Raw genomic sequence first — 22,590 nt, 5'->3', positions numbered from 1 at the left:
CCTCAGGTTTGGGAGAGGAATAGGAGGCTTGTGCGCACTCCTGCATGAAGCCTGTCTGTTGTTCACCTTTGCTTTGATTTCATGCTCATTATCTCACCATGGAGCGCTGACCCCGGACAACAAGGCCGGTACCTGAGGGAACAATGCTGAGTCTTCAGGATTTGGGTGTCCACTGAGAAGGCTTTCAGGAGTGCTTTTCTCCACCCCCGACTTCAGACACAGTCACTGGTTGGAAAGAAAAGAGGGATACGGTGAAGCCCAATTTTCTGCAGATTAAATCAAATTAGCACAAGAGAGCTCCTGAGAGAGTGGACTTCAGGGGTGAGGGGGTGATTACTCTTACTTTGGCCCACCCTTTGCTATCCATCGCTTTCACTTGCTGTCCGCTACACAGCTGTTGATTGTTCAGACGGGCCCTTCCTGGAACAGGACCTCATCCACACCCTTCAGTAATGCCCTGAAGGCAACAGCGGAGAGCAGGTGGCAAGTAGAAAGAGCTGGTCAGGACGGTCACCAACAGCTGGCGGACACAAAACCAGTGGAATCAAAGGTCCAACTTTGAAAAGTATCACGTAACTTATTTCCACTCTGAATCACTTTGTAGTCAGACATTTAGTTTGAACAAGTGAATAGAAAAAAAAAAGATACTCACCACCATCTGCAAGCATCCAAAATGCACGGTTCATGTTTGACTGATGAAGGCTTATGAAAAATTCCAATGTTTGCATTGAATCTGTGGATAATTGCCTGTATTCATCTGAATTGCTTACATTACACAGCTTACAAACAACTGGTCTAAATTTTGGAGATTATCTCAATTGGTTTTCATAATGGGAGAAGAGTAGATAAGACAGAGATAACTCAACCCATGTATTGTACACCTGTCAAGACAATCTGCTGAAGTTTAAAAAGCCGATCCTCTCAATACGCAACCCATACTGCCGAACCACCAAGGGACGCCCCTTGCTCTTAAATGTGAATCTGTTCTGTGCTTTCGCTTTATTGAGGCATGAAAACATCTTGAAATAAATATTAAAATGGCGAGATTCCCTTCTTTTTCATTACAGGCGCTGTCGCCCCTCCTATGCAATTCTCAAAACATATAGCAGTGCCTGACTGTGAGCTGACGCGCTTCATAGTGATAAATAGACGCTGTTTGCCAAAAGGATTCTGTACATGCAATTTGAAGCAGAACGAAAGTCTGGGTTTTGGGTGTGTGTTTAAACCATAGACTGTAAACGATATGTACGTAGTATCTGTGACATCACCCATAGGTTTATGAAGAACCCAAAAGAAGCTACCAGTAGGCGTTGCCAACCGTTGCCATTTTGTTCTTACATCATTGCACCAACCGGGGGACACCAAACAGGGGCAAAGAGGCAGAGCGTGAGTGGAGCTACAGACACATGCTGGCATTTGGCTTAGACTGGCTTTCTATGAGAGAAACGCTGCTTGGTTTGTACAGACATATACACATAATTAATAATAATAACGTCTAAAGATGTCGATCTTAATAGGGTTTTTTTTCAAACACAACAAATTTTGTCCTAAATGAGCAAAAAAATTTAGGAAAGAAATCGAATGCTTTCATTACAACATTAGATGCGTGCAGTTTTAAAGTGACACCTCTGTTATTTAATGTAATCAAACGAAAAATTCAAATAAATGAGAATCTTTCGTTGCTCTTTATTCAGAATGTGTAAGTTCTACAGTGAAGAAAAGATGAATGAGATTTAATAAATTGATTCTATTTCTTCACAATAGCTATTAATTTTAATAAGCTGAACTGTTTGCTAATTTATTTGCTGCTAATGTATACTATTTATATTTGCTTTTGTAAATAATAATAATAATAATAAAACATATTACTGACTGTTTAACTGTTTATTTACAAAGAAACAGCTCCAGAATAACAGGGGGGAGGGGGTAAGGGGGATTCCTTATTATGGTGGGCATATCTCTTAAGTTTCACATCCCAATGTTGACAGGTATGACTAAACTAACTGCGTTAATTTTTTTTAATTAAAATTAATTAATTAATTGATTAATTAATTAATCAATAGATTTTACCCAATTTGGGTTTAAATAACCAAACATTTCTTAGAGCATCAATATGGGGAAGAAATTGAGCTGGTTTGTATTTCAGAAACGGCTTTTCTACTGGGATTTTCACTTTCAACTATATTTAATGTTAACAGAGAATAGTCTAAAAAAGAAAAAAATATCCAGCAACTGGCAGTCATGTGGGCAGAAATGTCTTGTTGATAACGGGTCAGATGAGAAAGGCCAGTCTAGGTTAAGCAAATAGAAAGGCACACCCTGATCAACAAAAAGGCAATGTGGTTCACCTCGCTTTCTCAGAACAGAAAAGCAAATTTGGTGTAATCGCTGTGCCCCTTATTCTGCCTCATGTGTTTTTAAAACCTTTATGAGTTTCTTACGTTGAAGACAAAGATATTGGCCACACTTTATTTTGATGGTCCGTTTGTTGAATTCAAGTTACATTGCAACTAATTCTGATTAAATTATAAGTAGACTGTTACGGTAGGGTTAGGGTAAGTTGACATGTACTTGCAAAGTTTCTGATAGTTAGTTAAATGTCTGTTGAAGGAGCAGTATCAACAGATATTAAGCAGACAGTCTACTAATAATGAAATGGACCATAAAAATAAAGTAAATATATTAATATAATAAATATAATAAATAATATAATAAAAATATATATAAATTAATATTTTGAAAGTTCCTGGCTGCTGGCGTCCATCGACTTTCATAGTGGGAAAAAAGGTTACTATGGAAGTCAATGGGTGCCAGCACCTAGCATTTTTCAAAATATCTTCTTTTTCATTCAACAGAAAAAAGAAACTCAAATAGGTTTTGAGTGAAGGGTGAGTAAACGATGACAGAATTTTAATTTTCAGGTGAAATGCACCTTTAAGTGGACTACATGGGTCCTCCAGCAAACCATCATCATAGAGAAGTCTGTCATTTCACTGCAAGATTATTAAAAATTTTAAACTGCAAATAAATAAATAAACAGATGAATGAAAGTAGGGCATCATGGTGGCGCAGTGGGTAGCACAGTCCCCTAACAGCAAGAAGGTCGCTGGTTCGAGCCCCGGCTGAGTCAGTTGGCATTTCTGTGTGGAGTGTGCATGTTCTCCCCCTGTTGGTGCGGGTTTCCACCGGGTGCTCCGGTTTCCCCCACAGTCAAAAGACATGCGCTATAGGTAAATTTGGTAAGCTAAGTTGTGCGTAGTGTGTGTGTGAATGGGAATGCATTGGTGTTTCATAATGATGGTTTGCAGCTGAAAGGGCTTCCGCTGCGTAAAACATATGCTTGTTAAGTTGGCGGTTCATTCCACTGTGGCGACCCCAGATTAAAAAAGGGCCTATCCAAAATGAATGAATAAAAGAAAACATACACATTAAGATGCATTTACAAAAAGTAAATGTGACAGTTCTATGCTTGAATTTCTATAGCCTACTTTAAGCCATTGCTAATTATTTCAAAATATATTAAAACAAAAGACAAATGTAACCATATGCAACCTTTGCAAAAATCAACACAATAATTCTGTAAAAACAAAACCTTAACAGTAGATGTTCATTTGATAAACATCATTTGTTTAAAGGAGACCGCTTCACTTCAACTTTACGCTCAACAGTAACAAACCCCATCTCACAGTTATCCTTCCACATTTCCCTAATAAGAATCAGCTAAATACAAAGAGACACAAAAATACCATTGTTCTGTCAGAGATGTAAACAGTTTCCTCAAAGATCTTCTTTACTCAAAGTGTGTGGTAAATCCAATTTATTTTATGTCTCTCCAAATCCAGCTGAATGTGTTTACACTCCTTGTCAGCACCTCTCATTAATTAGGTAAAAGACACAGTGTTTGTGTATGTATGTACACAGAACTGGCTATGAACTGTCTGAAATAATCAGACTCTTTAAAATAATGCAAAATGATCCTTTCAAAATATAAAGATTCATAAACAATTCAAATAATATTGATTAATTACTGTACGAGCCGCCCTGAAAGGTTCCACAAGACATTTTAGCTTGTACACCACTGCCCCCTAGCATCAAAACACATTCAAACATAACAAAATAAAGCCAAAGACAAGATACTAATTACCTCAAACTACAGTACACAGATTTAATGCGACATTTAAGCATTGGATTCTACATATATATTCTTATAGTAAAAATAATAAACACAAAATGACTGATAGCTTCTAATATACACTGAAGTTGTGTTGGAACATGGTTTCTACCTGGTGATTAAGACTGAAGTGATGCATACCATTTAATTTTATTTATTAAGTTATTTTACATATAAAGAATTTAGATGCAAAAACCTCTAAATTCTGTTTGATATTGTCTTCTAAAATGAGCATTTTTCTCAGCCTTCTGTGTGTAGGGTCAGTGATTTTACTTTTATAGTGACAAATAAGTTCTTTTCATTGCCTTTAAAGTGAAATAACTGAACATAAAAACATAGGAGGCTAGAAAAAATGCTCATTTTAGGAGAATATTTCAGACAGCATTTAGAGGTTTTTGCATCTGAACTCTTCATATATTCTTACTACAGAATTCTAAATATTAAAAACTGACACTTTAGGGCTTTAAAAAAATGTCTTCGCCTTGCATTTCAGTATTCATCCTTGTCTCATTAGTCAGATCAGATGCAAACTCAAAGTGTGCTTTAAGGCAGTGTTTCCCAACCCTGTTCCTGAAGGTACCCCAACAGTACACATTCCCAACCTCTTCCTATCAAACAAACCAGAATCAACTCAGACCATCAGATGAGACTACAAAACCTGAAATGAATGGGTCAGATAAGAGAGACATCCAAAATATGTACTGTTGGTGTTCCACCAAGAACAGGGCTGGGAAGCACTGCGTTAAGGATGACAATTGCTGTACTTCCAAACATCTTCACCTTTTGTCACCGCTGCCATTTTTGCAAATCTGCTGCTGTCTGGTACACTCCTGAAAGAAAGCCTCCATTTGTGTATCTGTCCTCAACTGAAAGACTTCAGGCCTCTTGTAGGGGTCTAATCGGATATGATGTACACTGGACTTGCTTGTCATTTCAAAATCTTCATTGCAATGTTTGGGCATGGAAGTTCGCCTCACAAACAATCCCTGTGGCATTTTGTCATCTTTAATGGAAGTTACATTAAGGGGATCGATCTTATTTACTACTTTTAGTGATCTCTGGGATTGTTTAGAAGTACAGTGTGCCTGTAAGGAGCTTTGAGGGTTAAGGTCCACGCTGTGGGTTGAGAATGGTGTATTGGTTTCTGATGGTTTTTTGGTGCTGGTTTGAAAGGATGGCTGTATACATGTGTCTGGACCCCAGGCATCTCGTACTCTGGCATTTAGCTCCATGTTAGACTGGGCCATGTCACTGTTGCAGCTCTGCTTGGAGCTTCCGGCCCTGAGCAGAATTCGATCAGGGGTCACGGGGTGGTGAGGACCTCGCTTTCTCACCCTCTCTCGAACTGCCTTCTCACTCCGGCTGAGTAATGATTGTTTGTTGTCATTTTTAGTCTTCTTATCTTTTAATAAGATGAAGGACATTGTCATATTTTATGCAATCACATTAATCAACTGTACTACTATAATGAGGGTTCCCACTTTAAGCCAAATGTCAAATTACCTGACTTTTCCCTGAATAAAAAGCTGAGTTTTCATGGCTTCTAATGAACAGAAAAACAGGCCGTTGTTGTGCTTATATATTAATAATTTTAAAAACGTTAAAATAACGTAAACATAATAGTTTTAACTTGAATAAAATTTTGCATGAATTTATTAACCTCTATGAGATTGAGATGAGGTTCTTAATGTTTGCATGGCTGCGAGGTGGATAATTAACCTGCCTCTTCTACATTTGATAGCTCAATAGTAGTTTCATGAACTTCACATTTAGCTTTTCTGTCATTACATTAAACACCCAGTCTTTGAAGTGATTATTTTTTAAGCCAAATATCTTAAATTCTATATAATCCTATCATGTTAGACTTAGGTAAAGGTACAGTCTGGTGACTTCAGCGATTACCAGTTAATGAACATTAAAAACAGCCAAATCTTAGCAATAGGTGTGAAACAGCATGATATCAAAAATGTCAGAGAAAAAGGGAAACCAAACATTTTAAGTGACAAAAAGAAACTTAGATATAAATATAATACAGTTCCCTGACTTACAGTGTCTGGAATACAGGTTTAAAAATTCCATGACCAGTGGGAACCCTGTATAATGTCCTAAATATTGAAGCATTTAAATTGGGGTTACTTTCTTACCCGAGCTGCTGGTAGCAGTGCTTGGTGTGTGTCTGACTCTGTTTTGAAAGCCCTTGTATCCACTGACAGGCCTGCCTGCTGAGAGAACAGATCGGGGTCTGGTGATGAAGTCAGGCTGGAGGTTGATGGAGGTCCTGCTGTGAGTATAAGCCTGAAGCTTACTCCACATCGCCGCCCTTGTGGACTCCCGCTGAGCAACTTAAAACACAAAAAAGCAGTGCTAGTCATTGTGTGAAATATTATCTCACTCATCTGTTTTCTTAATGCATTTTATTAATCTTATTGCACATTTTTTGTTTACTTAAATTTTTTTTTAATCAAACCCTGCCCCCTTTTTTTAAATCAACTGCAAGCTTGCATTTACATCTGCCTCTATCTAACATCCAGGGCTTAATTTGTGCTGGAACACGCTGGATCCGGCACCTCATTTTACCAATCCCCCTCCTCAACCGTCCTCCTCCCCCGTCCGCAGTTCACTTTCTTCTGTGACTCGCCAACCCTCTTCACTTTTGTCCGCAACTTTCGCCCGCTCTCCACTTTCATGCGCGACACCTCTACATACTCAGGTAACATGCCGGATCCGTTACCCCGATCTGTTCCGGGACCTCGCAATTCACAAATTAAGCACTGCTAACATCCAGTGGATTGATCCAAGTCATTGCCTTGTATTTTTTACAATTTGAGTGGTCTTTTTCACTAAGGTATATGTCTGTATTTGGAGGAGAGATAAAAGTTTTACTCAGCATTCTTACACCTTTTCCAACTTTAAATTCCAGCACTTTTCAAGCACTTTCAAGATGCATTTTTATGCTTTTCCAGCACCTAAACACAACATTAAATTATGTTTATATATGCTGTATGTACTTTTTCACAATTAAATCTATTGTGCCATTTTAAAAAACACAATATGACATTTTCAACTTAATTTGTTCAATACTTTGGAGCATAGATTTATCAGGATAGTTCACCCAAAAATGCTAAAAAAACAAATAAATAAAAAAAGCTCAGTTATTGGATAAAGTATCTTTTAAGATTGGTCTCTTTCTACCTAAGGTTGATGTCTCAAAAAATTAGCTTACAGTCAGATTTTGTTTGGGTGTAGTACCAAACTTTCATGACCAGTCGTTCATGATATTTCATGTGCATTGCTATTCAAAATTCATGTAACAAATTAAATTCTTGCCACACAGCCCAAGAATATTCTTGCTGCAAATAAATGAACTGTTCCTATGTCAACTGTTTTGAAAAGTCACCAAATATGGAAACCACAGTTTGCAAGCTTTCATTATTATTACTTTTTTAATATTTGGATAACAATAATGCAGAAGAGCATAAACCTAACGTTAAGCCCAAACTTAACATAACAGGGTATATGCGGGAATCCTAAAGGTAATTTCTTTTTAGGACTTTAAGACCTTCTCAGAATATTTTAGGACTTCATCGCCACTTCAAGTTCTAATTAGTATCAAACATTTAACTTAATAAACAGCTAAATAAAAAAAATAAAAAAACGAAATACTAAACTTTTCAGATTTTATTTTTATTTCTAATTTTAAATCTATAATTGAAAAATAATATTCCGTCTTCCCTCCTTCTAGAAGACAGCTGCTAGGGGTGTAAATTACCAATATGATCATCAAGTGAACTGACTTGTAAATAGGAATATCTCGGAAATCTGTTCAGAAACACTATGGCAATACCAGTAGATTTCATCCTTTAAACATTATAACTGTAAGTCACATTAGCCAATGACAAGGCAAAATTATCTCAGGTCCACATAATTTGGAAGCAAATGCAGTATGATTATGTTTTTCCAACTGAGACAGAATACAGTATAGAAACTGCAACCAGTGTATTAATTAGTTAAATGTTCACCTTAAGACTAACAATGTTCATTAGCAAAATAAACATTGAATTTGCACTTATAGTCCACTGTTAGCCAGGATTAGAAACTGCATTCTGCAAGACAAATTTGACAGACTACAGGCCTTTTGAAACAGATTATAGGTCTTCTGACTATAGGCCTACCTTGTGCATGCTGCATATTTGTAGTTGAGAGGTTTTTAGAATGATGTAGATGACTTTTTAGGCTGGATGAGCCACCTCGAGTCGCCCGCTCAGTGCTCCTCTGCACATTCTCAGGAGAGATGTGGAACTGCTCAGTTAAATCCCTCACAGCTCTGGCAGAGTAGTCCCATTGAACCTCAGCGAACTGGAGCATCAGAATACTGCCTCTGGTGTTTACAACCACACTGAGGAGCATGACAGTAATCATCCATCAAGCCATATTACAACATCTTTTTCCAATTGCATAACATTGGGAGAAAGAACAGCATCATAAAATTGTGTTTACAAAACTGAGTAATATATCCGGACACAGGGTAAACTCACGTGTTGTGGTGCGTGTGCAGAGAAAGCACAGGACATTGCTTCATGTTTGTCTTGATAACTCTCAGGCAATCTCCATTTAGAAAGTTGAAGATCCGGATCTTTCCATCCATACAGCCGGTAATGATTCGCAGGAACAGGAAAGACATGGCCAACACCTCTCTAAGAATCATAATAGAGGCATAATTATTAACTATATTAAACATTACTGATGAGAATTAGCTGTTTGGTCACTGATGCTTTAGTCACTTCGGATGCTGGAAGGCCCTTAGGCACTTTTTAAAGCTACTATTGGTGCTCCATGCCTTGACGACACCATCTGAACCCCCAGACAGGATATGCCACTGATCGAAGCACAAACACAACACTGCCCCCTGGTGGCCACTGATTTGCTATGAAGAGAAAGAAAGAAGAATTTAAAAGTTGTTGCATTGAAAAAATTGGAAATTTGTCTGAAGAATGACATTATTTTAGGATTAATGAACTTTTCTAAGATTAACAAGCATTTGCTTGTGCATAAAATCACTGATCATCTCTCACCCTTATAAGCAGTGCTGTCTGGATGCTCCATATCCTGATCTGACCTCCAGAACAACTGCTGATCACCAGCGTTTCATTCATCTTCACACACATGATTGGTTTAGGGTGTTTAAACTTCAGATTCTCAGCACACTTTCCCGTCTGTAGATTCCACACTGTGATGAATATACACACAATATTTACAGTTATTAGCTCTCCTGAATTATTAGCCAGCGACCTTCTTGCTATGAGGCAATCGTGCCACCCAATGCACCACTGTGACACCCTTAAAGTGGCAGTTAAAGGCTTAATTAAGTTAATTAGGCAAGTTAAGGTAATTAGGCAAGTTATTGTATAAAGATGATTTGCTCTGTAGACAAACAAAAAAAGATATTGGTTAAGGGGCTAATAATATTGACCTTAAAATGGTTTTTAATAAATTAAAAACTGCTTTTATTCTAGCCGAAATAAAACAAATAATATAGTAAAAATATATAGTAGTATATAGCAAAAAATATAGTAGTAAATACTGTACAAAATTCATTGCTCTGTTAAACATAGTTTGGAAAATGTTTTAAAAAGAAAAACAAATTCACAGGAGAGCTATTAATTTTGACTTCAACTGTATATAATGCATCCTTAAAATATTGACAGCACGTTTTCCAAATCTTGTTATGTTACAGCCTTTCTTTCAAAATGCTATAAATTCTTTTCTTTTTTTTCAGAATTCTACCCCAAAATGACATTGTAAAAGTTGTTTATTTAAATTCGGTTTCAGTTTTCAATTTATGTTATAGCTGTTACAGTTTTATCCTCTTTTATATTATCATAATAGCTGTGGAATTCTAAAATTGACTGTTAAAAATGTATAGGTTTACAGTTGAAGTCAGATTTTTTAGCCTCCCTGTTTATTTTTTCCTCCAATTTCTGTTTAACAGAGAGACGGTTTTTTTAACACACATTTCTAATCAGAATAGTTTTACTAACTCATTTCTAATAACTGATTTATTTTATCTTTGCCATGATGACAGTAAATAATATTTGACTAGATATTTTTCAAGACACTTCGATACAGCCTAAAGTGACATTTAAAGGCTTAACTAGGTTAATTAGGTTAACTAGGCAGGTTAGGGTAATTACGCAAGTTATTGTATAATGATGGTTTGTTCTGTAGACTATCGGAAAAAAAATTGCTTAAAGGGGCTAATAATTTTGACCTTAATTGTTTTTTTTTTAAATTAAAAACTGCTTTTATTCTAGCCAAAATAAAACAAATAAGACTTTCTCCAAAAGAAAAAATATAATCAGACATACTGTGAAAATTCCCTTGCTCTGTTAAACATAATTTGGGAAATATTTAAAAAAGAAGAAAAACATCAAAGGGGGCTAATTGTAGTTATTGTGATTGTCCTTGGTGTGAATTTCCTGTAAAATGCATAACTCAAATCAAAGCCACATACCTTTAACTCTACAATCTTTGGCTCCAGACACTAGTCTATCTCCACACAAATCCAGGCAGTTTATAGTGCCAAAATGTCCATGAAAAATCATCACACACATGCCTGTATTCAGGTTCCAACACCTTCAAAAGGAGAACAGAAATAAAGCACAATATTTTAGTGCCATCACTGTAAAAAAAACTGGGTTCACAGCAAATTTAGGTGAATTTAACATAAAACATTTAAGTTGCCCCCCCCAAAACTTAATTGTATTGTTTCAACTCACTTTAAAGTAATTTGAATATTTTAAGTAGTTTGAACAAGCAGCAAAAGTCTGCTTGAGTGATATATTTTCTCATTTTTTTTAACAGCATAATAATGTCTGACTAACCTGATACTGAGATCATAGCTGGCGCTGATAACCAGGTCTCTCTCTTCACAAACAAGGACTGCTCTTACACTACCTGAATGTCCTTGGATTACTAGTGGAAGCTCTTTCTGTGATTCGATATGAAGCAACCGGATGGTTCGATCCCTGGAGCCAACAGCCAGCAACTGCCCTCCGGCATAATGCATCACTCTACTGGCATCTTCTCTATAAGGAGGTCATGGATGAAAATGCTTTATATACCAAACAATCTTGCAAGGTATATTTAGAATGTCATTTGATAACATTTTAAAAGACTCTCGAGCACTAAAGTGCAGCAACAAAACAATAATTAAATGTCATTTTGAATCTTTAGTCACTTTCCTTCAAACCTTTAGCTTTTGCTTTAGTCAGCAAAAAGTTTTTGAACATTTAAAATAGAATATTTATAATTTAAAATGAATTATATAGTTTTAATATTTAGTATGATCACTTATTCTAATACATATTGTATTAAGCACAAGCCAGTATTAACTTTTGAAATGAAGGACATTTCATCCATAATTTGACAATTAATTCAAAACTTTAATGTATTACTCAGCATTTTAATTTCATTTAACATGCTTTCAACATACAATAAAATGGTATATAAATTGTATTTCATTTAATTTGATACTAATTAGTAACATTTAATGAAGTTACATATCTAATGTGCACTTTTACTAGCTCAGATAAGAAATTGAAACTTATAACAGCTCGTCATTGGAAAAAATTTTAAACAATGGTTGCAAGAATTGTCTCATTGTTTGGTATTAGAACAATTAATGCATATAGTTATGAGAAAACCCGAAAAGTTTTTCAAAATATGGAATCCCTTTATAGGATTTCTGAAGGAAGCTGATATAAATCTTTTGTCCATATAACTTGTATCATCACCTGCTATTAATATACCATTGTCTTGATACCTTTACATGGTGTGTGTACACTCACTGGCCACTTTAGTAGGTATATCTAATAAATTTGGTGTAGTACTAGTACTGGATTGAACCCCATTTTGCCTTCATTTTGGTGAGCCAGTGTGAATTGTAGCCTCAGTTTCCTGTTCCGGCACCCAGTGTGGTCTTCTGTTGCTGTAGCCCTTTCGCCTCAAGGTTCAACATGTTGTGCCTTCAGAGATGCACCAACAACCATGCCACGTTCAAAGTCACTTAAATCACCTTTCTTCCCCATTCTGATGCTCGGTTTGAACTGCAGCAGATCATCTTGACCATGTCTACATGCCTAAATGCATTGAGTTGCTGCCATGTGTTTGATTAGAAATTTGCGTTAATAATAAAGTGGCTGGTGAGTGTATATACACACATTTATTTATATACCTGTAACTGTAACTTGTATTATTTATTTTTATTTTGACATAATTTTGCTTGTTTTGTTTTCATTAGTACATGTTAAAACATGTTTATAAATAATAAATAGTGTTTAAAAAAGTGACATATTTAATACATTTATCTATATTACATTCTTACAAGTTCTCAAAAGAAATTCTACCTTTCTAACAAGACAGAGCTGTTATAAACTCCACAGTATACATTGCGCTCTTCTAATTGGATTTTTTCAGTTTTAAATCCTTTATAGATAGAATCCAAATCCTGCCCTTGAGACTAGAAACACAGAAATAAGCAAAATTAACATGAAGTTATAACACATTATTGCCTTTTAATTTTAGTGCAGAATACAAAGGATTACTTTTTATACCTGTGTATGTCTAGGTGAAGTACCTCCATGCTGATAGTGTTTGTCCCCTTCACTGATGGGGACTAAAACCTCACAGATCTTAGCAAATACAGGGTTGACCTTAGATGTTGAGTTACCCTGAAAATGAATACAGATGACCAGGTTTTAAATACTGTAATCATAATGTTGAACTACTTTCATCTGACTAAACTAACTCATCACAATACTACATTATTTATAGGTGCGTTTGCTGTAAATCATTTGATAAACTATTTAAATTGCTTTACCAGCTGAACTGCAGGTTATTTCTGATTATTATAGATTCTATAAAACAATAACTATATAGATATTGTTTATTTATTTCATATATATTACCTGGAAAATCATGGCCTGTTTCTCAACCCTCTTCTTTACTTCCATCTCGGATAAGATCTCCTCAGTTAGGGACTGCCAGTGTTTTGACACACGCCTGCAGCTGGACAGCGAGACCTTATCCAAATGCCCTAGTTTCAGGAGTGACATCTGCATTTAAATAGTGTTGTGCTTTAATTATTTTTTGTTATATATATATATTTTTAGGAGGCCTTATTTAAACTCTTGAGGTTGTTGCTCATGGTGTTGCCATGTCCATTTACATTAAGAAATTATTATTAAGCATTTCAGGGCTCAAGTTATGCAACTTATTGAGTAAATACAGAAGGCTGCATTTTGCAATATTTTGGTATAGTCTGTGGCTTTTTTTCAAGATAAAGCATCAGAATTTAAGTTTATCATGGCTTGTTTATCAAATAAGCTTGTTCTTATTTGTTTTTCTTCTAGCAAAATTTGGAAACAGGAATAAGTGAAAATATACCATTTCCCTGTTTCATGCATTGCAAATATTGTAATAAGAAATATTCGTATCTAATGTGCTAACATAATGAACAGATGTTACGCAAATGACATTGCCGTTATCTGCATTTTAGGGTGTTCATTTTGGTGCAAACTGTCATTGTTACTCCCATACTAATCCTAACCTAAGCCATTTGACAGTTAAATAAGGCACAGACTAAAGCAGAGGTGTTTCTGTTTCATTCAGTTTCTTTTCGGCTTAGTCCCTTTATTAATCTGGGGTCGACACAGCAGAATGAACCGGCAACTTATCCAGCACACTTTTTGCGCAGCAGATGCCCTTCCAACCACAACCCATCTCTAGGAAACATACACACACACACACTCATTCTCACACATACACTACGGACAATTTAGCATACCCAATTCACCTGTACCACACGTCTTTGGACTGTGGGGGAAACCGGAGCACCTGGAGGAAACCCACGCAAATGCAGGGAGAACATGCAAACTCCAACACAGAAACGCCAACTGACCCAGCCGAAGCTCGAACCAGCGACCTTCTTGCTGTGAGGCGACAGCACTACCTACTGCGCCACTGCGTCGCCCTGTTTCTGTCTCTTGTAGTTTAATTTTATATATCGTTTGGACTATTTATTAGAATAGGTTTTGGCTTTTTGGGTTGTTTATTTATCTTACAGAAGAGATTGACACTTGAAGACTTGTGTTTTGTGCATCTAATGCGTTACGCTTTTATGGTGCCTGTTTGTTATTGTTTGCTAAATGTAAGATTTTGTGTGTCATGAATGAGGACTCACGACTGCAAAACAAATCTACTTTTTGATTTAAATAAAGTAACATAACCTAATAAATTACATAACTGTGTGTGTAGAAAAAAGGATTAAGCACTAAATGGTAAACTGACAATCAAGGTTTAACAGTATGTGGCCTACATAGTATATGGACAATGTAACTAGAGGTATTTGGACATAGGCAGAGCGTGTGTAAGGCTGGGGAATGCTTAGCCTCCCCCTGGCAAGAGACCACAGAGATAGCAGCAAAGAAAAAACTGCATTGAAAACATATAACGGGTGTAAGGTGGAATATGAATGTAATTTAATGTTAATGATTAACAGAACACTTTAGTTATTGTAAGTTTGTCAATCAAATTTAAAGTCCCCCGCTGCACAAAAATGGAACTGTCCAACTCCGCACTTTGCACTGACGAGCGCGGGGTTTGACTGGAGTTCGCAGCAGCTCTGAAAACTAATCCAAAAGTGCTGGCCAGCTGACTTTTCTGATTTGATGGTCAAGGAAGTAATAAAATGACAAATGAGTATTACGAGAGAGGTATAATAATATAATATTCTGGTTTAACTTGTTTTCAGCATTAAATGAGATCTTATATGCAGTGTTAGGGGAAAGTAATAGGCCAAGGTTACATTAGAATCTAGTCACTTTAAAAGTAGCTAAATGTGTTACTTCGCTACTTTTTAAGGAAAGTAATGTGAAAGTATGTGTTATTTATTTATTTATATGTGTTTTTTTTAAAGAGTAGCTTTAGGCTTATTTAGAAAACTGCTTATTTACAGTTCTTAAGCATAATATAATAATAATTTATAATAATATAATATAATATAATATAATATAATATAATATAATATAATATAATATAATTTAACATAACATAACATAACATAGGGCGAAGCAGTGGCGCAGTAGGTAGTGCTGTCGCCTCACAGCAAGAAGGTGGCTGGGTTGGCGTTTCTGTGTGGAGTTTGCATGTTCTCCCTGCGTTCGTGTAGGTTTCCTCCGGGTGCTCCGGTTTCCCCCACAGTCCAAAGACATGCAGTACAGGTGAATTGGGTAGGCTAAATTGTCCGTAGTGTATGTGAGTATGTGTTTCCCAGTGATGGGTTGCGGCTGGAAGGGCATCCGCTGCGTAAAACAAATGCTGGATAAGTTGGCGGTTCATTCCGCTGTGGCGACCCCAGATTAAAAAAGGGACTAAGCTGAAAAGAAATCGATTGAATGAATTACATAATATAACATTTCCCAGTGATGGGTTGCAGCTGGAAGGGCATCTGCTGTGTAAAAGCATTAATTAATAAAGGGACCCTGGATTAATAAAGGGACTAAGCCGAAAAGAAAATGAGTGAATGAATGAATATAATATATACAATGCATTTTATTTATTATTATATATAGATAATTATATAGTGGGTTAGTTTAATAAAATCTGCGCTTATCTTAGCCTTACCCTGGCGTTTATTCACCCTCCGCCTATGTATTTGGACCCTGTGGCTGTGAAACTTTGATATGACTTTACATAAGTTAAGCTTTACATAAGTTAATCATATTGGTTATATCTGTGCTTTGAGAAAACTTGACTTACCCAAAATCATCTTTGCGATGTTGACTGGCAGCCTTCGAATGAAATCTTTGTGACGGCTGACCCCCGACAGGGATTTTGATGACCTGGGCACGACGGTGAGGGCAGGATCAGGACCATCACAACTGTCTAAGTCCAGTTCAACCTTATCACAGATACTCTTCAGAGATTTGGAGTCCTTTACTGAATGAATGAATGAATGAATGAGCAGATCCAATCACTTTTAAAAATACTTCTTCTTTAAATAAATATAAAATATCTAATCATTTACATAATAAATGAAAATATTATTAAATAGATTTAAACAATATTCCTGTTTTACTCTGTTTTGAATAAAAAAGATTTAATTTTAAATGTTTTTCTTTCATTTCCAACATGTGAACATATGCATAAACTGTCCAAAAATCATGTAAAGTAGATATTCTTATATTAAATACATTTATTTTTATATAAACTGTAACACAGAAATAATATGCAAAAAAGCTCACTACTCACTCAGTTTTGAATATTCCAAGGCATTATTTTGACCGTTCTGATGAGGCAGATCAGGGGATTCATATAAAGAACAAGCTTGGATGAGAGAATTCAGATCGGGATGGTCACCTGAACTGAAGGAACAGCTTGACCCTGAAAGAGCAACCAAATAAAATCTATAATCAGGCAACATTTTATATTATTATTACTAGATTATGTAATTTTTTTTATTTAAAACCTCTAAAATACATATTAAGTTTTGTTTTACTATATCTCATTCAACTCATAAACAACTCTAAATATACTTTATACAATATCTGTTGAGTTATATATAGTTATGCAGTTCATCAAGTTTTGAGACGTGAGGGTTATTTATGGCACCATTGTAAAATAACAGTACGCTTTTTTATTTACAAAATGCACCTTTATTTTGCCATTAGAATGAAAAAATTATACAATTAACTTTTTAAAAAAAATACATATTTACTTATAATTTTGGTTGCTAAAAATTTCCAAATTTATATAAAATTTAAATACATTTATTTAACCCTAAAATGACCTAGGATTCTGAGTTATGCTAAAAATGAGTTCATGCTTAAATAAGTAAAAATATCTTAATTCATATGAAAAATTTATATATATATATATATATATATATATATATATATATATATATATATATATATATATATATATATATATATATAGATATATATATATATATATATATATATATATATATATATATAGTTTTAAACATTATTATAATTATGATTATTTAATTTTCTAATAAGCAGAAATTAATATTATGTCATTTTGCTTGTCAATTAAATAAACGTACGTTGATTTAAAAATGTTTTGATATTTGTACTGAAGAATAAGTCAGGATTAATACATATTTAATCAAATTTTGCAGAGTAGCCTATAATGTAACAAAAATTTTACAGAATCACACCATTTAAAATAAGTATTTTAGGAATTAATGTGATGCCTTCTATAATGACAATTGTGTACAGTTAGTAATTCTGTGCATTCTTACCAGAATTACTGAATTGGAAAAATCTTTGTTTCACCCAAACGATCAGGACACGCACAAGATTTCCTAGCATGTGCAAAAGATGGGTGTCACATAAAGTCAAGAGCCCCAGCACATACTTAGACTTGGTCCAGACTGGGCTCTTCCTGAACCATTCCCATGTCTCCAGTACATCAATTCCATGCATTTTTCCATCCAGACCTCCTCCATCCATGCTCCACGTGGTGTCCTCTGGCAGGGCTCTGGACCTGGCATAAGTGTAATCTTTACCTGAAGTCACTTGCAAAACACTTTGAAGACTCTCTAGGATTTGAAGACTTTGGCACCGCACCAGGATACCAGTGATAAACCTCTTCTGAGATTCCCATCCAGCCTTGTTCATCCACTGGGCGATGTGGTGTAGTTTTTCAGAAAGGATACACGTCTCACAGCGTCCACAAATGTTAAAATCTCCATCCTCTCCTCTACAAGACCATTCAAGTACTGAATCTCCAGCTTCACTTCTTAAACATTTCACCCCAGTCATCTTAATGATCTAAAAACCCATTCAAATAGGTGGGTTTTAGAACGATATATGAGTTAAGGATTATAAATAGTGCAAACTGTACGATTCAAGTGTCTTCAGACTTCAGTTTACGCCCTAGAAACACTTCACACAAACTTACGACGCTTGTTGCCGAGCGACATCAACAAAGCGCTTCAGTTCACAAATTCACTTACCACATACATTCACATAGACTATTTAGCAGACGTTTACAGTGTTATCTACAAAGAAGTGTATACTAAAAAGACTATCATTCGGCAAAAAAACGCTTCCATGTAGTAAACGCTCTGAAGTTGTGGCAGTTTCAGCAAAACACTATGGTTGGTTTCCATAGTTTCTGCGGGGAGAGGATTTGTCAGCGGGTGGATCAAGGCAAGGGTGCATGATTGAATAAATATTAACGATAATCTTGTTAATTTTAATTTTACAATGTAAAAAAACGCATCAGTGTATTACTGTGGTAAATGGATATTTTGATTCACCACAGTGACGTGAATCTTTTGAATCCCTTAGCTAAAAAGATTCAGAGAAAAGAAATGCTTGTTTTGTAATAAATTTAATTTATTTTCTTTGTAAATTCCATATCCACAAATGCAAATTTACTAATACAAACCATTTTCCTATTTTTTGCAAGACTTTTTATCATTATTTACATTTAATTTCATTATCTAAAAACAAGAAAGCAAATATATCATTTTGTAATGACTTTATGTATGTACTGTAATTGATTCTTAAATATCTTACCGTCAGGGGTGATGCAGTGGCGCAGTAGGTAGTGCTGTCGCCTCACAAGAAGGTCGCTGGTTCGAGTTGGCGTTTATGCGTGGAATTAAGCTTGCACGCGTTCGCGTGGATTTTCTCAGGGTGCTCTGGTTTTCCCCACAAGTCAAGACAGTACAGGTGAATTGGGTAAGCTAAATTGTCTGTAGTGTATGAGTGTGGATGGATGTTTCCCAGAGATGGGTTGGTGGTTCATTCTGCTGCGCTGACCCCAGATTAACAAAGGGACTAAGCTGTAAAGAAAATGAATGAATGATGTCTTATCCTCAAGTTAATATCATGTCCTTTTTTTCTCTCGCTCTTGTTTTTTTTTTTCATTGACAATGTAATTCATTCTGTATTGTAAACAAATATTGCTACAAACTTGTCAACAGTTTTTTTTGCAAATATATATATATATATAGTCGTATGATATATATATATATATATATATATATATATATATATATATATATATATATATATATATATATATATATATATATATATATATATATATATATAAATAAAACAATACTAAAAAGATAAAAAATAAAAAGATTCATTCAGAGTTGGTCATGGTGACAAACAAATCATTTTTGTTTTTTTTTCTGTTTGAAGGTTTCTTTCTTTTGATTGGTTGTCTACTCATAAGAGAACATATGCCAAAATAATACTGTACATAATGTATGTTTACTGATAGTTTCCAGTTTTATTTTGACTCTCAGAGATGAGTACAAGCAACATTAAGTGAAGTGTTAAGTGAGAACTCTGTAAATCATATTAAGCAATGTTTTCTTTGTGTGTCTACAACTTTTCGTCTTATATAACTTTTTTATATAACTTTAACGCTATAGCTTTCGTCTTATTTTTAGTTTTTAAAATCCAACTCATTGATTCACTATCTCTATGTGTTCCTTACAAACCGAAACCATCTATCGCGTTCCTTATAAAATTAATAGATTAGTATAGAATAACAAACTTTGTATTGTCATCAAACATTTTATTTTTACATATTTTATCAATTAATTTTCTTGATCTCCTTAAACTGAATCGACGTGCTCAACATTCAGAATTCAGAACAGAGTTCAGAGTTCAGAATCGTAAAGTGGGCGTATTTGTTTAGTAGTTCCAGCCAATTATATACTCGTCGACGTCTTACTCTAGAAAATGATTGGCTCCTGCAACAATCAGTCTTCACTGCGAAAGCAATCACAAGGGATAAATTTGATGAAGGAAGGAAAAGCAAATGCAGCGCATACAAAAAAGGCGGGAGTTTCATCATAGTCTGTAGATGTACTGTAGTAAGAAAGACTTGAAAATTGGCAGGTTTTATTGATATTTGCATCATTGAAATGTGTTCAATGTGTTCCTATATTTTATCAAGTTACTTTTAAACTCGTGACTGATTCAGTTGTCGTCTAGTATTCAGAAATGATCTGTTATTTGATACAATTATTTGGCTTTGAGTTCTAATAAGTAGTGCGCCGCCCGGGAATCGAACCCGGGTCGCAAGAATGGGAATCTTGCATGATACCACTACACCAGCGGCGCTTGATTGGTAAGTTTAAAGCTTTCAGACTTGAGACCACTGACCATGAGTATGAGCATCCTCCTGTGAGGGTCTTTCATCCCGTAATCTATTTATGCTGTTAAAAAATATATTATAAATGTAACTAAAATAATTTTTTAAAAAGAATTATTATACTTATCACATTATTTTAAATGAATTATTTATAATTTTGTGTGTTTATCTTATCCTACTGAAATTATTCATTCATTCATTTTCTTTTCGGCTTTTCTTTTTCGGGGTAACCACACCACAATAAACCACCAACTTATCCAGCACATGTTTTACACAGCATACTCTTCCAGCCGCAACCCATCTCTGGGAAACATCCATACACACTCGCACTCATACACTACGGACAATTTAGCTTAACCAATTCACATGTCTTCGGACTTGTGGGGGAAACCAGAGCACCCGAAGGAAACCCACGCGAACGCAGGGAGAACATGCAAACTCCACACAGAATGTGTGTGATTTCACTACTGATTTCTTCTTATTATTATTGTTTTTTTAACTGACTGTGCAATTTGCATTGTGTTTAGGAGACAGTAAATGTTCATCCATATTTGCATCTTTCTCCAACGCCGAAGTTCTGCATATCGACCAGATGATGTCACTATTTCACTACTGTAGAGACTTTGCACAAATACTGTGGAAGCAATGTGAAGTAAATATATAGGGTGATTAAAAAATAATACCACAACTTTGAACATCTGTATTTAATCAAAGAAACATGATGGAACCTTGGGTAATTAATCAATGTGAAGAGTACTTAAAGTTTTTTTCCAGTAGAAAACAAGTTCATAGATGTTCAAAATGCCCCCCTCCAGACACTCGAGTGACATCAACCCGAAAGTTGTGGTATTCTTTTTGAATCACCCTGAATATTAAATTGATATAAAAAATAAACTAATTAAAAAATATATATAAATAAATCAAATAATCTAAAAAATTACTCTTTGCATTGCAATTACAAAGCAATGTGAAGTAAATATTACATTATTCATTCATTCATTTTCTTTTCGGCTTAGCCCCTTTATTATGTCCATACACACGAAACATACACACTCATTTACACACATACAGTACGGACAATTTAGCTTACCCAATTTACCTATAGCGCATGTCTTTGGACTGTGGGGGAAACCGGAGCACCCGGAGGCGAGAACATACACACTTCACACAAATGCCAGCTATATATTATATTATATTATATTATATTATATTATATTATTTCATAAACACTAGACACACTTTATTAACTACTTTGCTTTTAATTACATTTGATACACCACAATTATTATGTATTTTGTTTTTATATTGTTAGCCTTTTATTTTATCAGTTACTGTTATTCATTTGTTTAGTTCTGTAATTACATTGTTGACCTTAACCCCGAAGGGAAAATGTGTTTCACTGGGGATTTCCCATTCATAAATGCAGTTTGACACTATATGTTAGTGGGTCAACTGAATGATTACAGTGACTAAAAGTTTCCAAACACTGACATCACAATGATTGCTGCGGGTCTGTCTGAAATGGAAATGATTCTTGCTTGCAAAATTATGCAATTATGATTCTACACATACTGTACAGTATTTCCCCTGTTGGTAGTACAGAGAATAGAGAGTCCTTGATATAAACTGTAACTAAAAAATAAATAAATAAATAAATAAATAAATAAATAAATAAATAAAAATAAAAAATAAATAATAATAAATAAATAAATAAATAAATAAATAAGATATTATAGGAAATACTGTGAAAATGTCCTTGTTCTGTTAAACATCACTTGGGATATTTCAGATATAAAATAAAATACAAGTAAAACATAAATATTACAAGTATTAGTATTTTTATTCCAATAAAAAACTACATTAGTGTCTTTATTAAACTAAAATAAAGTCTATTTTGGTGTCCCACTGATTCTTCTGTAATATAGTTACAGGTACTGACTCCATTGTTAATTTGCAGACAGACTGAATCTTTATCATCTCTGAATGCAAATCAGTGGTGTTCTCCAGTGCGATCTGCTGATATTCTCCAGAACAGATCACACATTTCATCTGCATCAGATGGTGCAGAGTAACTGTGAGCAACAACAGCCACACACAGCTGACGTTCAGCAAGTCAAACCATGTTGTCTAAGAAGAAGCAACCACTGCATCATGAGGATTTAAATCGAGACTAGATGCATGAAGATGGAAAGTGAGCTGTGCATCGT

At 35.0% G+C, this 22,590-nt stretch overlaps 1 protein-coding gene and 1 non-coding gene across 2 annotated transcripts; both read right to left on the bottom strand.

The window, feature by feature from the left end:
* Positions 1-4,947: 4,947 nt before the first annotated feature.
* On the bottom strand, positions 4,948-18,021 carry fbxw10 (F-box and WD repeat domain containing 10). The gene is made up of 15 exons (XM_056469014.1): positions 17,533-18,021; positions 17,374-17,381; positions 16,481-16,635; positions 15,989-16,168; positions 13,138-13,265; positions 12,784-12,900; positions 12,577-12,677; positions 11,053-11,256; positions 10,683-10,804; positions 9,244-9,398; positions 8,953-9,095; positions 8,707-8,865; positions 8,344-8,567; positions 6,316-6,513; positions 4,948-5,573 (listed from the first exon to the last, which is right to left on the bottom strand). Exons 1-15 carry the CDS (start codon positions 18,019-18,021, stop codon positions 4,948-4,950), a joined length of 3,009 nt encoding a protein of 1,002 aa, XP_056324989.1.
* Positions 18,022-20,281: 2,260 nt separating this feature from the next.
* Positions 20,282-20,352, bottom strand: trnag-ccc (transfer RNA glycine (anticodon CCC)). Its single transcript has one exon. It is a non-coding gene; the product is annotated as a tRNA-Gly (tRNA).
* Between the last annotated feature and the right edge of the window lie 2,238 nt (positions 20,353-22,590).

Source organism: Danio aesculapii, chromosome 12 (assembly GCF_903798145.1).
Source record: "Danio aesculapii chromosome 12, fDanAes4.1, whole genome shotgun sequence".
Classification (NCBI taxonomy): Eukaryota; Metazoa; Chordata; class Actinopteri; order Cypriniformes; family Danionidae; genus Danio; species Danio aesculapii.
This window is presented reverse-complemented; position numbering and strand designations above follow the sequence as displayed.